This window comes from Thermobia domestica, chromosome 16 (genome assembly GCF_964235325.1).
Source record: "Thermobia domestica chromosome 16, izTheDome1.hap1.1, whole genome shotgun sequence".
Lineage (NCBI taxonomy): Eukaryota > Metazoa > Arthropoda > Insecta > Zygentoma > Lepismatidae > Thermobia > Thermobia domestica.
The window spans coordinates 127,489,299-127,506,083 of NC_137469.1; the positions used below are offsets into that span (position 1 = coordinate 127,489,299).

A 16,785-nucleotide genomic window follows, 5' to 3' on the forward strand; every position below is an offset into this window, starting at 1 on the left:
CTTTTCCTCTGTATCATACGTCATCACTCTTTTTATGGTACAAAATTTAAGTTTCTAGCTTAGGCAGTTTGGTCTGAACGTTGATTACTCGTCAGTCAGGAAGTATTTTTTTATTTAAGGAAACATCACAGACTATCGTTTAACATTTTTCTAATTGCCTTCAAAATACAAAATATATTTGAGTTTTATAAAAACAACAACAGTTGGTTTAAATGCCACACTCATCAAAGTTTGGAATTCGTTATCTCCCGATATATTGGAGTGCAAAAGATTCATAACCTTCAAATGTAGGACGTCTTTTAAACCAACAAGAACTTAGCCTTGTTTCATAAGAAACCATAGGAAGCTACCATACGAGGGGTTAGTGGTGTCTGATAAAACTGCATTTTAATTGACATTGCCAATGAACTATCGTTATAAAATTCTAGTTCTTCCAGGATTTTTTCTAAAAGGCTATTCTGTGATGACGAACTTGTGGTTAATGGCGTATTAACACATTAAGAACACTTAATATTAACTAGCTTCGTACTTACGAGTTATTTGTACTTGTAAACCAATAAACGTACATTTCCTCTGACATTTCATCCTTAATTTCGTATACAACAACAAAGAAATCTAGTAGAGGTCAATTCTATGTGTAAAATAAACTCAAATTCATTACTATTAGTAAATGCATTTATCTGATTTTCCTCATGGACAGAATACTGATCTTACCTGAGATTGGATTTATTCATTGTTTTATAAAGAATGTAGTAAAAGAAGCTAAAGATAAATTTTGTTCTTATACAATTTTGAAATAAAATGTTTGAGTAACACAAGTAAAATTCTCCTATTATGATTATTAAGATTATGCTTCAACACGAAACTAAATCATTGTTCTTGTGATACTTTCACATCTTCCCTTTTTATTCCCATGTCACTTCACAGAAACAAAGGAAGCGGAATTATGATATATTTGGAATAGCTGGTACTTCAGGAGAAATAACGTCGTGATTTAAAGATAGTATATAAATTAACTTCATCCACTTCTTTTCTTTTGATGAAAAGTTCAACGCATCTCACATTGTTCTCGTTGAAATATTCAAAGTTATTTAGTGTCTAGAAAATTGTACAAAAAATGAATCAAAAGACTGCCAATAATTAGTTTTTGGAGCAAGGGCCAGAAAAATTTTGAATGACCCCTAATTCGATTTTCCTTATCTTTTACGAAAAAAGCACATAATACTGAGTTAACTGATAGTTTGGGTTTGCCTATACAATATGTAGTTCTCCAGATATAAGGCGTACAAAAGAATTTTTGATTGAAATATATTGAATGAATGCAATTTTGGATCAGGGTCTAAAAATTTTTTTGAACGGTCCTTAAATCTAGTTTCCGTATTTAATTATTTTTCTTTACGGAATAAGCACATCATACTGAGTTAACTTATAGTTTCGGTTTGGTTACACTATATGTAGTTCTCAAGATATAAGGCCTACAAGAAAATTTTTGTCTGAAATATATTGGACCTTTTGGACCAAAATATAAACTCATGCAAAGCATATATATGTTACTTAGAAACGGGTCGAAAAAAAAGTTACTTTTTATTGCTGACAGAAGCTAGTTGGGAACTAAAGACGTATATTCCGTTTACGATTTTTATTCAGGTAGAACGATTTTAAACCTTCGATTTGAAAAAAAAATGTCAGGATAATAGCAAAATATTCTCCGAGTATACGTATACTTCTATGTTTCGTTGTATTGAGGGAATTGTTTAGACTTACTGTTTCCGTTACATCCTTGAATGCTTTTCAGAATGACTTGTGAGTTATCTTCTTTGGTGCCTTTAATCAGTACTACATATGACTCTTCTGAAAGTGATGGAACATCAGCAACTATTCTCTCGTATTGCCACTCGTGAACCTATAAATAGATATGATAGATACAATTACCAGTACATCAATAAATTCATTCTAAATACTCGTATGGTTACGATTCTTCTTTTAGTGGGCCACGGTGGCTCAGTGGTAGAGCGCTTACCTCTGGTGCATGGAGTTGGTGGTTCGATCCCGGCCAAGTAAGTTTGTGGTGAACGTCGTGTCCGCGGGTTTTCTTGGGGTTCTCCCGTTTCCTCCCACGTTGTCATTCCACTAATCCTTCCATTATCATTCACTTGCTTTAATCACCATCTCTCTTAGCTGAAAGGGCATAATCATGAAACATTAAACTCATATATTTCATTTAGTTTTCATTTGTATTTCTTAATTTAGAAATGGTCAGAGTGATACTTAATAGTGTATTGAACCATGAGAAAAAACTCTTCAAACACTACATTATAAATTTAGTACGAATAAGCATTTAAAATACTTTGATGGTTTAAGAATAGTGTGTACGTTTGCAAGATATATATATATATATATATATATATATATATATATATATATATATATATATATATATATATATATATATACTTTTCTATATAAAGCCAAGTGATAGTCTCTATTCTTGGAATACATTTTTAATCGCGTTTAGTGTACGGTCTTCAGTCAACATGAAATTATTGAAACTCAGCTTGAGGTAGGTACTAACTACGTTCCAAAATCCAGTTCAAACTATGAAGTCGTTCTCCCACAAACAACAGACAATGTCGCTTTCAGCAAAGACTAAAAATATAGAAAAAATACCTCTTCCCTCTCTTAAAAGTAGAATTTTCGAAAACTCCAGAACACTTCTCCACTAATGTGTAAAGAGGAGTTTAAGTGCATACATGCACTTCATTTCATCTTGATAAGCTTCTGAGATACTCAATGTTTGTCTTAAATTTTGACCCATATATCTCCTTAGCATACTTATTTTAATCAATGTAACATGTTTAAATTTCAGTTCGAGGTAGGATCGAACTGGAAGACTGTGGATTTCAGGAGCTCCACCCTACAGTCTAGATTTAACACTGCAGTCTTGGTTTCAACAGCCATGTGAATTGGAGCATTTCCATGCAATATGCGAGCTCAACGCATGTATACTGGTTCAAAGTGACTACCTCCACGTTATGACGCAGCTAGACTGTTGAAATTGATACAGTATTTCTTCCATAAATGGTACTATACGCCATGAACGGCTTATGTGTCAGGCTGGAAACATTTGGAAATAACCTCGTATATCCTATGATACATACGTTTTTCCCCAACAAGATACTATCTTAAAATAGGCGCTGCCATACCTATTCAGGTGCCTTAAGGAATATCGCAACATCACGATGAAGTTTGACTAACCATCTCGATCTTTAGACTTAAACAAAATTGAATAGGTATGCAAGTTTTGGAGCATCATGTACGATGTACATTTTCTTCTAGATCATCGCTGACGCAACAAAGTATTGCACTCCATGAAGAATTATCCATTATTCTTCTGGAAATAATTCTTCAGTTATACTCCTCAACTTCGTAACGAATATAAACGGTATTACGCAATAACGATGGTGAAGGGCAGTATTAAAAAAGAAAGTTATATTTTGTTAAGGTGATGTTACGAAGTATTATTACGATATACATTAACTACGAGGGGCGTTTGATAAGTTTCAGCCTACCTACAATCGGATTGTCCCAAGTGCGTACCATCTTAGGATTTCTATTAGGCAGGCCCCCTGGAATGTTACGCACGTGTAATAGGGGTATTCAAGTGTTGGAAACCACTTGCAAAAAAAGAATTTCTCTTGGTCCTCACACTAGGTACGTGCAACTTCCATGACTGCATCTTCACTACGAAAATGTTGTCCCTTGAGATTTCTTCTGTGCGGAGAACAGGTCGCCAACTCCGGAGAATATGTTGGGTGAGGTAACAATTTGAATCCACACTCGTGGGTTAGTAGAAGAATGACAAGGGCTGCGTGATACGGCACATTGTCTTGGTGAAAGATAACGCTATTTTTCGATTTGATAGGCCTCTTTTCGGCAATTGTGGCCCGTAATTGCCGTAGGAGATTGCAGTGAGACTCTGACCACTGCACGTGAAATTTCTTGCATGGTGGTGATGCGTACCATTTTTCCATTGATTTGTTCCTTCGTTTCCGAGTAAAACTGATAAATCCGTATCTTGTACTAGGTGAGCAGCCAACTAACAAAGAAGTTTGTCAGCACAAATATGAGTCAAGTAGGACTCTAAAAACTGAGCTCGGTGTTGCTTCTGATCCACAGCGAGATTTCTTGAAAGCTATCGTCCGGATAACTTCCTCGTTTGCAAGATGCCATGGACAATGGAATGAACACCCTCTGTCGATTTTGTTTCGCAATCTCCGATATGGTTTTAACCCTTATCCGGGCAAGATATTTTTGTAACGTAGACGGCAACTGGGGCCTTACCAACTCTACTAGCTTTACCAAGTCGATACGTTCATGACTTTAACTTCGACTAAATATAGAAGAATTCCGAATTTTATGTCATCGAAATATTTATGGTTATTGAGAAATTCGAAAAAAGTAGGGAACTACTAGGCCTGGGATGCCCAGATTGCCTGGTAAGGGTTAAAATCACTCTGCGATCATTCGGAACGATACCATGAACAATTGTAGCAAACTTGTTGTTTGTCACTATTTTTGGCGGTCCACCACAAAGGCTATTTTGTAATTATATGACATCTTCCTATCATTTCCAATTGAAAAGGCTCACCCTTTGTCATGTTTCGATAATTCTCCGTTTTCATAAGAACTAATTCGTTGCGTAGTGTGTAGATTACGAAACAGGTTTTTTAATCTTCTTAAAAACCGGTTTGAAGGAATTACTGGTTTTCCACTCAGCCGTAGGAATAGTGAAGCTAGAAAATGGTAAGAAGAAATAAAAACAAATGTAGAAGTGTTAAGAATACCAGCATATTTTGTGAATATATAGCCACTCACTCATGAAATTATTTCCAGCAATGTATTTTATGAACTATAAACATGGCAGTGTAGGAGAAGAATGAAAACTTAGTATAAGCTCTAACTTGTTAATTGCAACAACGGATAAAGAAATTTTTCTAATATGAATGGAAGAGAAAACCAAGGAAAAGTTTTGGAAAATGTGTGAAGGAAAGAACAGTACAAAAGAATCAAATATAAAAGACAAATGAACATTTTAAGACTTGTCAGAAAAAATGTTAAGAATGAACATATTGCGTATTGTTTGGGGTGAAAACAGACTGTAGCAGATAGAATGCGTGCAGAACTATTTCTTAATGACGAAGTCAAAGGTATAAAAGTTCGTGGAAACTTCTTAGTTCGAACAAATTTACCCATACAGACCAATTTTGACTGCATATTCTCTAGCTTCTTAGAAACACCATGTATTTTCCTAAGTTTTTAGTTTAAAGAAATCTGAAATAAGTTAGCTTAATTTGTTCCAGGAACCGAAATTGAAACTGTTCATATCAACATCGATCTGACAAGTACTTGTAATGCTAGTTTTAATTATTCCGATTTCCTTTAATTTGTATTACAAGAGATTATTATTTAAAAAAAAAAATAGATTTATAAGCTTTCTATAATGTGAAATATCTTCTGAACATCTTTTATGTGTCAACAGTTTGATCATTGTATTGTTTTGACCGTCATTACAGATAGCAGCAGAAAATAGGAACAGTATTATATTTCACTGATGTTATATTGAATCAATTACATACAGAGTAGTAGCTCCTTACTGATGAGATACTTAAGTAGAAATCTTATTTTAAATCAAGTTTGCAAATGTTTTCTATTCCCGATAACGCGCTCTTTCTGAGAGGGTACAGTAATTGTAATGAATGCAATAAAAATCGTTCTTCACTGCTTCTTAGAAAATATATTGTTCTTGTCCCTCAAAAATCGCTACGTGCAGTTTTTGCTCAAAATGCGGTTTGTACAGATATAGAAACAGTTCGATGTAGCACACACACCTAGAAGGACCATGATATGATATCGTTCATTTAAAATGTCATTACGCTCGCAATTTGACGTTGCAGTCAAATTGTTCATATCACTTTCCGTTAAATGTTCTCAAAGACAAGTGACTGATTTTTGTTAAAATTGTAAAAATATTTGTAACAATAACGCCCAGCAGTTCCACATATCTGATTTTCTTCCTACTTTCTAACAAACAATGCATTCATTTCATTATCTCTCGCATAAAGTTTTGAATTTTACAAATAGCGGTTGCCGAAGGTGATATGAGATTTTCCTTCCAGAACATGTGTTCAATTGATCATCTGACCATAAGTTCATCATTGTCAATATAAGTAAATACTTACGCAATTCAGTACAAATTACTGGCTTTGCAATATGAATATAAGCAAATAGTTATGCAATATATTAATTCATTACAATTTACCTACATTCCAATATGAATATTAGGAATACGGAATTAATTACAATTTACTTATTTTACAACACGATTATTAGTAATTATTTATGTAACTGAATATAATATACTTACTTTAGAATCTAAAGCAAATCCTTCGAACAGCTGAATTTGTGTTTGATTTGTTAGCTCGAGATATGCTATTAACGAATTCGAAGTATTGGGTGTTATGTAATAAACAATTGAAACACAGAGTTTCCCGCTGGTAACAGATATAGGCACACTTCTTAGAGTAGCTTCATTGTCATCTAAACGAGCAAAATATTGCTCTGAATCTAAGAAAGAAGAAATTAAGTACACAATTAATTGATAACAATAATAAAAATGGAATCTATTTCTTGAAAATTAACTTAAAGGCTTATGCAATTATATATTATCCCATCATTGCACAAGTTAATTGAACAAAGTTGACATCGTGTTTATTTCTTCGTTTAATCTAATCACAGTCTTGCCCCCTAATCATCCTCATTCGCTAGAGAGACCAAATAATTAACTGTCTTAAGTCGGTGTTCTTATATAAGTTGCCCAGGATTCTCAGCTTAACTAATAAGTTGGTTAATTCAGTTAATTAAGTATTAGACTGCAACTTATTCTCCAAACTCTGAAAGTTTTATCAGAGTCAGAAGAATGTAATAATTTATTAATGAGGAAATATGCTTTTAGGAACAGTATTTTCCAACTTTATTTCTTCCTGTTCATGCAGAACACCCTCAATGCGGGGAAGAGATGGGACTAAGCGAGTGGCTTATTTTATAATTTACTCAAACACCCTTCAACTGTTCTATGCCTACCGTCTTCTCAGTTGCGAATACTGCTGCAGAATTCGTAGGTGGTTGCCATGAGTCTGGGTCCTCTCTGGTTCAGTAGAAAATGCACCATCCTGACCCGCATTTATGTGAATATAGTTTTTATTTATTTCTGTGTATAAAAAACTTTAAAAGCAAAACAATAACAAACATTATGGGAAATATTGTGCATATAATTCTACTTATTATTAGCTTTGGGTTGGGGAGTCTTGTGCTTTTTATAGATATGTTTTTTGTCGCTGTTTTCTCAACATACGAGGCCATGTATTCTTATCAATTAAATGGTTGTTTGGTGTACCCCTCCCTTTTCTTAAATACATTTGTACCAAATAGAAAAATGAAATGAAATCTTTAAGTTTTACGTCCCACGATTATGCCGGTTAGGCTAAAAGAGACGGTGATGATGAGAAATAAGTGAAATGAAGAAAGTGGGAGGAAACGAGAGTACCCCGAGAAAACCAACGATCACAGTGTTTGTCCACCACAAAATCCACACGGCACGAGGTGGGATCGAACCAAAGACCCCAAGCACCGGAGGTGAACGCTCACTGAGCCACCGCGCCCCCTTGTACCACATTGATTCTATGGGGAAAGCGTGCTTACGGAATTTCTAGAGTAGTAACTTAAGCTATCGTCGTGAAAGGTCCGGAGTATTGTTGCGGCAACTGCACAGTATTTATTCTTTATATTTTGGACAAACAAATTTTATATGTAAATGTCATTAATTACGGATCACGAGTATCAATCCACTAGAAGCCCCAATCTGACGTAAACGAGAAAACTCAGCCCGTTGCAGAGAATTTGGAAAGCATAGGTATAACTTATTTCGTAGAACGATATTATGTACTCATTAACGTAGATTATGACAGTGTGAGTGATGAATCTCACTGTTCGATGGTATCATTATTCACATTTATTAACAAGATAATTGTAAACACAGCCGAACAGATTAAATATATCGCGAAACTTAAAAGCCGTACTATTTTGGGGGAAACGCACGATGCGGAGCAAACTGAGAAGCTATTTAAACTAGACAGCATTGGACCACTTGATCTCAGGAGAACATGACCGTCTAGTGAACGTCAGTAAGAGGTAGTAGTTTCATATTAAAATATTCTTAATGCCGCTGATGATGAGAGTGAATCTGACCCGACTGATATCTCCCAGAAGTAGTTTCAACTCAGTCACTGATTCTTACTTTCAATCAGACTCCAATCTCGGAATTTGTAAAGGTTGGATATTATCTTCCGAAAAATTGATCGTATATTCCAAATCCTCTTCCTTGTTTTAAGTGTCACAACTTCAGGAATAGTAACAAGAGGGGTAGCGCCATGTCTGCCATCTATGTGAATTGTAACAAAGGACGTTATGATTGGTTGATTTGGAGTTCAGCGACTCGTTCAGCACCAAGGCTATAGACATGGAACCACTGGATTTAACGTAGGATCCGAATTGCATGTGCTCCCACCAGGAACAAAACCCGAGTCTCCCGCTCCGAAGGCATGTATGTTAACCATATAAGCATAAGTGAGTTCTGAAGGATGTCATGGTGTGGAGTAATATACAGCAAATAAGCCTCTTTATCAGCTGTAATGATTATCATTTGCTTGGTATATGGACCGACCACCTTTCAATAGGAAAAGCGTAACAAGTCAGAGTTCATGATTGTCAAAAAGATTTCCACTGCCGATAATAAATGTTACGTTTAAGAAAGCATTCCAATCTCACTTCCTCTCACATCTACTTCCGTTGCGGCTAGCTCTAGATAATCTACGCCAACTCAGACATCTTACGTTTCACCACATACTGAAGTCTCATCACCAAAGTGTCCTAAGCATGACATCTCAACTTTTGCATTGTCTAAGTAACTTGTTGTTCATAAAGGTGACCTTCAGCCAACTGAAACTCGTTGTCAGTCATATCTTGTTGGCATCATGTTAAGAAAGCAAAAATGTTGTTGCCTGAACAATTATGTCCTATCTCGGGGAAACTAAAATCTCCATCAGTTCTCAAGCCACTCTTGATTTCACTGAAATCATATATGGTGGAAGTAATCAGTGTGCAGTTGTTTCGTATTGTTAGATATATAGCAAGAAATATATAAATACATTATTTCATATGGTGTGTGTATTCTGTAAGTTGATGGATACTGAGTGGACGGTAATTGACTCATGACGCAAGCTTTGCCCTAAACCTTAATCTTTCTAAATTCTACAGTTGTAGCTACAATTGAACATGAACGGCTTCATTAGTCATCTTGAGATATTGAACCAATTGGACTCTGACCAGCAGGAAACTAATTTTCAATCTCTGTTATTACCTTGTTACAGAATTTGCAAATGATAACGGGACGGATAGCAGAGGTGCTGCTGGTGAAGCCATTGCTGTACTCTGTAACTTTCAATCTTTGTGTATTAACATTGCCTCCTGCATGTAAGAAGCTGTGCTACAAGCTTTCTTCACTAGACCGATTAATCTCTTCCTTGAGCATCTGCATTGATTTGATCTAAATACGCATTATCGCCTATGGAACCCACTCTAACTGACGACAGTGACTGTCACATAACAAAATTCCTTGGTGAGAGTTGGATTCTTGTTCATACTGATGATAGTTCTACTTAGTTTCTATTGAAGACAGTTCTTCCCCATACATTGATTTCTTCCTGTATATTATCTTCCTTGGTACTGCCATCATATGCAGAGTGCATCCAGATCTTTTTGTGGTTATCATTTTCAAGTAATAACCAAGGGTCTATTCATTAATTGTTCGTGACAGTTTCTATGCTTCAACTAAATGCGGAGACGATGGTCCACAACGGTCAGTTAGATGGTGGTCACCGGATATCCACGAAGCTATCTGGCTCGCTGAAGTGCTCATCGTTTACAATCGGTATACAACTGCTGAGAATCTCCAATAATATCGCTTTCTTGGTGCATATACTACATATCTGATTAAAACTTCAAACCGCCAAAATGACAAAGATAACATGGTCTTTCATTACGTTTAGGGCCACTGTTTCGCGTCGATTGCACGTCTTAAATTCCCACTGTTCGACTATTAGGATATCTACTCTATAAGCAAGCGAAGTCTTGGAGACTAACCCTACAGACACAAGCAACATTTTAAACCGCCACATTTCCTTCATCACTGATTCTGCACATTGATTTGATGATTTCAATCATATTTGCCGAGGGAAGTACTTTAAATTTGACTAGCACTAATATTGAATATCATAACGTCCTCTTCAATGCTTTCAACTTTGACTCTGTCTTAAACGAGTCATCCAACACAGGTACACGGATTAATTACACATATATCTTGTTGCATATTGTCTTCCGTGTAATTCACAACTTACATTATTTCGGCTGTTTGATATCATCTGAACGAGGACGTTCCTACCTCTATGGCGTGAGGCAGTGATCCTTCTAGTCTTCCAGAGAAATCGGATAAAGGCCCCACAAAGTAACGAGCTATAGACTCACTGCTGTTACAAGTTTCGTCTGAAGCTTCTTTGAGCGCATGGAAAGCAAGCCTTGGTGTGGTGTTCCTCTTAAAAAACTTTTTCCCTGTTTTTGCTCTTTACGATTCATTATTGACCATCATGCTTACCTTGAGAACTAAATTCATGCGTTCTACAAACTCTAGGGTCTTCTTGCGAATTTTTCATTTCGAGTTTCATTTCATTTCGATCGAATTTCAATTTTATGATAAAACTTGGTGTTCTGAAATATTAACACATTATGACTGATGTCTTTCTGGTCATCTAATTTTCATCTAATTTCCTTGACGAATGTCATTTAATGGAGCATGTGTGTTTAAGTCTCTCAGAGTAATTTTTGCAACAAATTTGTTTCCCTAATGTAGTTTCCTTAGTGACACATCGTTAGCAATTGCTATTGACAGTGTTCTATTTCAGATTCATGTACCTGTTATGATCTGCTATATAATGACAAAGCTCCCTAGTGGCTAAAGTGGTTGGCATACGCGTCTTGGCGTGAGAGAACCAGTTTTGATTCCTTGCGTTTGCTCATGTAGTTCGGATCACACTTTAAGCTGTAAATCCACGTCTCGTATAGACTAGCTGCTCAAAGGGACGTTAAACTCAAAATCAAATCACAGTCAAATTTTGGCAATTTACTTATTTATTTTCATTTCAGATATTTTTGCGGTATTAGTCGGAAGTTTCAACTTACATTGAATCAACTTGTTTCCCTTGTCACAAGCGACAAATGTTCAATTTTCTGGCCAAAAATCTCAGTATGTATGCTTCTGTCGCCAACGAACTGAAGTTCCTGATCCGTGATTCTACCTCGACAACGCTAGGCCTACTTATTTGTTGACACGATTAGCTTTTTAAACCTAATTTTTGATCGTCACTTAACGCGAGTACTGCACATGCGAAATCTTAAGTACCTTTCATTCCAAACCTCGGAAATTGCTTCGTGTAGTTTCCCACCAAACGCGGTACTGATCGTGTTTTCTTGATGGTCATATTGTAAAGATCATTCGCTCTAGAGTTCCCTCATAGCTATAGGGTTAGCGTACGCCTTTTCGGGGCATGAAACTCGAATTCGATTATCAGTGGGAGCCGTAGGTCCAAGTTGAGATGTAGGTCGACGTCTTATGTGGCGCGTTAGTAAACGGGACATTAAAAATGAAATGAAATTTTTGAGTTTTACGTCCCACGGTTATGCCGGTTAGGCTAAAGGAGACGGTGATGATGAGTAACGAATGAAAGGGTGGAATGAAGAAAGTGGGAGGAAACGGGAGAACCCCGAGAAAACCCACGCACACGGTGTTTGTCCACCACAAAGTTCACTTGGCGGGAGCAGGGTTTGAACCCGAGACCCCTAGCACCAGAGGTGAACGCTCTACCACTGAGCCACCGCGGCCCCCCTAAACGGGACATTAAACACCAAATGAACCTAATCTAGTTCGCTATAAGATAGGTTATGATTATATTGCTTGTTCACGTGTTCGTTGGTCACTGTTTAAAAACAATTACATAAATTATCCCCTCGGTACTCGGTCTTTTCCATACTAGTCCTGTTTTTAGCCATTATGCAGAAGCAAACAAACCATTGTTTAGCCCAGCGATGCGCAAATTACTGCTCGCGAGCTAGGCACGCCAACCTGAAAGATTACATCCGGCCCGCGACATCCCTTATCTGATGAATGAAAAGAAATAGAATTAAGAAAAATAAGTAACTGTGGATTATTTTATTCTTTCTTCCTCCCTTTTATGTTTCACTTACTAACGACAGATGATATATTTACTTATACATAGTACTGGAATGTTATGCTAACATTTGAGTGGAGCATTGTTAAAGTTCTTTCAAAAACTATATTCACCCGCCTAAATATTTTTTTTACAATTTTCTTTTCACCTTCTCATAACAAAAGTTTGTCCATTACTGGTTTAGCCCATCCTGATCAGATAGTTCTCAGAAATTATACATCTTATGTACGTTGTATTTTGGATCACTCCTTCATTTGCAACCTGTACCCCATTGACAATTTGCCGCCATCGATGGCGGACCGCCTCCTAATTCAACAGCGAAGCCGCCTACACATGCGGTGTCATGGCGGGATGTGGGCATTGCCCACTTATGCCGTTTTGCAGCTCTTTCCCGCTGGCTGCCCGCCAACGACGATAACAGCTTTGCCGCTATAGAGCCTGGTTCGAGAAATCGCTGTCTGGTCGCGCTGCCTGTATGTTCGGTTCGCGTTCTTCATTTGTTACATGGTGATGTAGTGTGGGTGGACTCCTTCAAACGTTTACAAAGAAAATTTACACGTACAAGTGGTAGAATACGTTTTGTGAGTGACAAAAATGCACATACATTATACCGTAGTGCTTTTCCAAGTGAACAATAGTCTGGCAACTGTCCAAAGTTGCCGGTTGAGGAAAATGACAAGAACATGATGTGTAAGTGTCCCCTAATGGGGAAGATGACGAATAAAGTAAATGTTACAATGTGTCCCTTCACTAGTTTCATCCTAATGACTGTAGTTAGCGTAACACATATGTTGCTGTGTGTTAAGGGGCCTCAAAACCAAATTAAATTACCGCTAATTTTGTAATTTTTCTATAATCAAACTGAAAAAGTAATCGAAAAATTGCCTTGTAGGAACAGTAGTATGCATGAGATACAGTTATCACGAGTTGGCTAACTGCTTTCGCTAAGCAGAAATTTGTGGAATTTGCATTAACGAAAACAGTTCGCCTACTCGCGATAACTGTGTCATACACACTACTGTTCCTACAAAGCAATTTTTCGATTATGTTTTCAGTTTGATTACAGAAAAACAGTAATATTTAGCGGTACTTTCATTTGGTTTCTCCGAAACCTGGTCCTTGAGACCCAGGCATTTATTCATCCGGTTACTTGCGTACAAATTTGTGGAAGAAAAACTCAGAAATCGCTGACCAACCCGCGTGCGATATTTTGGCGGCAGCAGACATGTTACCGCTAAGTACACCGCCGGCGGAAAAGTGTAAAGTCATTGGTGAGCTGCTGTCGATACTGGCCCGAGAAACGCTGTTTGGCTGCACTTGGGCGCCTGGCGGCCCACTCTTGACCCGCCAACGGATTGTCAATGACGTATGCAGCACGTTCTCGAGCTCACTCACTAACCGTGTTCGCACCTTTCAAGATACTTCATATCATCTAACGCCTTCTCTTTTTGAATTTTGTGCTCTTTAGGTTATTTATTGTTATACGTTTTAAATTTACCCAAAAATTATACCCTCTTCTTTATTTTTCTCTAGGTGCCAAATGCGTGGAGAAGGTGTCAGTAACAAGAACTGCTATTAGATACTCCAAGTTTTCATTGAAATACCCACTGTTCCCAAGATCATTTTTTCAATATGGCTCCCACAAAATAACAGAAGGCATATTGTGCTGTGTAATAAATAAAGAACACGTTCGTTGTCACAGTTCAACCAGACCTCATACATAGCTAAGCGGTTAGCATTCGTGTCTTTGGCGCGGGAGACTTGGCCGGCAGGAGCCCATGTGGTTCGGATTCCACGTTAACCCTTTGACTACCATTTTTTAAATGTGAACATTTTTTTATATGTAAGACTAATTTAATATGGGATATTCCTGACATCTGTACACAGTTTTGTAAAGTAACACAGTCTCCTGGTCACATCTGACCCGATGGATGAACAACGTGCATTTTTTTTTAATTTTCTAAAAACAAATTCCCAACGATGCTTGAATTATTCGCATGCTACACATGTGTACGGTGGTAGTAAAAGTATTAGTCAGCTGGTCCACGTCTCATATAACTTCGCTGCTGAACAGGACGTTAACCTCAACTCAACTCACAGTTGAACCCACTTTTCGGCGACAGTTTGGAGTCGATCCACCTGACAATTCCATTAAATGTTGGCATACCTCAACTCATGGTGACAGATTGTCTATGGAAATGGAACGGCTGTCCTTCGCATTTAGAGGCGACAATGGATACAGTTCGGCAATCCTTCCAACTCAACCACGAAGTCAGTTTGAAAAGCAGCCCGTTAGTTCGTACTGCCTTGCTCAACAGTCTGAAATGTTCTTCGTAAACGTTTGAAATTCATGGTTTACAAGGAGCAAATTGTTCAGGCACTTACTGAAGATGACAAAAAAATTGCACAGTCTTCAGTGTAAAAATGCTGGGATTCTTGGAAAATGATGATTTTAGGGATAGGGTAGTATTCAGTGATGAGACGATTTTCCATATCAGCGGCTGAGTCAACAGGCATAACGTTTGAATTTGTGGTTCAGAACAACCTCATGAAATCATTGAGCATATCAGAGATTATCTCAGAGCTCCCTGGTGGCTAAGCGGTTAGCGTACACGCCTTTGGCGTCGAAGGCCCCTGTTCGCTTCCCGGCGGGGGCTCATGTGGTTCGCATTCCATGTTAATCAGTAGGTCCACATCTCATATAGCCTCGCTGCTGATAGGGGCGCTAGACTCAAAATCCAATCCAATCCAGAATTCTCCAAATTTAAACGTCTTTGCTGTCACCTGCAGGAATGAAACTTTATGGTCTTTCACGCGCTACAATATAAAGTCAATAATTAAAAATGATACAAATTTAGAAAAAAAAAACGAATGATAGCAAGGCATATTCTTAGAAACCTATGGAACGACAGAAAGAAGAAACAGATAAGTAAAATCTTACACCTCAAAGTATAATATAGTAATAAAGAACAAAACCAAAACAAAATATAGGTTCTGATATTTACCATAAACTTTATAAAAACGATACTCTTTACTATCAGTGTTTTAATGTAGTTCTGTGTTCTATTTTTACGAATTGTGCTTTGAGAAAAGGAAGAAATGATACTTTTAACAAATAAGCAACCAATGGTTCTGATTTTTTCCAGAGCCGACATATCATTAGAAAAATCTGGAACACCGATTGCCTAATAATCAAAAAGTACACCATTTTTTTCTTTTTCATTTTATTTATTGTTCTGAAAACCGGATCTCCAATAACCGGTTTCTCTCGGAACCAGTTCCGCCGGAACCGGAACTTTATGGCTATCCTTAGTTTCTTTTTTAACTTCATATAACAGGACGATATACCTACTTATCACAATATACTTGATTTTTAACTATAAAGCTATTTTTTAACGTTTCTGTTACCAAGGTTATTCTAGAGAATAAGCCAGGTAATACCTTACCAATTTTGAAAAAAATAGATTTCATACGCGTAGCTGCTTTCAAATGTTCATACCTCAGGTCCTGATTGGTCTTCCTATATGAAGCAAGAAGAGAAATAAGAATACAGAAAAAAGATTTAGAAAATGTATGTTTTACGCGCAATCAGCGAACCGTCACTTCGGGGCTGCGAATGGGGGAGGGTGAAAATGGCCCCCACTTCGCTATGACTTAGGGATCACTATTTTAAATATATAAAATTAATTTTCAAATCCATTACGGAGAAGTAGGAAATAAAAAAGTACAAAAAAATTATTTCTTACCTAAATAAAAGCCATTCATATTTAACAGTGAGTAGTATTTGTATCTTGATGGTTCTTTAATTTCTTCGGAAAATGTTGCTATTCCTTTCGGTGAATTGACTACTATACCACTATTTGTTAGTTTTATCTTTATGTTGTTAAATGCATCGTTTCTCCATGTAAGTTCCTGGAAAATGAATTTGTACCGCTTTACCACATATATAGATATACACCCTAGATACTCATATATTTTTACCCAACAAACTCAAGGAAATTATTCCCCACCTCCTCTCAGGAGAAGCTAAAACAGCTATGAAGTTATATGATTGCAGAAATACGTCTCTTCAGATTTATAATCCATCGAAAATATTGTAAAACGATTTAAAAAAAGTACCAAAACTAAACAACCAAATATCAGTTGAAGAAAACGAAAGGTGTAACTGTTAATTAGTTAACCATAAATTCCATCACTACACTACTAAATCCTATCTTCGTTGATAGGATCCAGAGCACAGCGATATATTGAGTTGTGCCGAAAAACATTGTTATCTCACTTTTGTTTAGTGAAGATGGTACGTTCCCCGACTATAAAATTGCACAACATAGCCTGTAACGATGCGCCGCCGCATTATATTGCCAATGTTGTCAGGTAGCCTAATTTCCAG

At 37.0% G+C, this 16,785-nt stretch overlaps 1 protein-coding gene across 3 annotated transcripts in view; it reads right to left on the bottom strand.

Moving 5' to 3' along the window:
* The window catches only part of LOC145673403 (uncharacterized), a 501,393-nt gene that overhangs the window by 181,934 nt on the left and 302,674 nt on the right, over positions 1 to 16,785 (bottom strand). For all 3 annotated transcript variants that reach the window (XM_081743070.1, XM_081743067.1, XM_081743068.1), the window contains exons 10-12: positions 16,142 to 16,307; positions 6,425 to 6,624; positions 1,765 to 1,903 (exon numbers count right to left, since the gene is read on the bottom strand). In XM_081743070.1, coding sequence (XP_081599196.1) covers positions 1,765 to 1,903; positions 6,425 to 6,624; positions 16,142 to 16,307 — 505 coding nt within the window. The remainder of the gene's footprint in view (positions 1 to 1,764; positions 1,904 to 6,424; positions 6,625 to 16,141; positions 16,308 to 16,785) is intronic.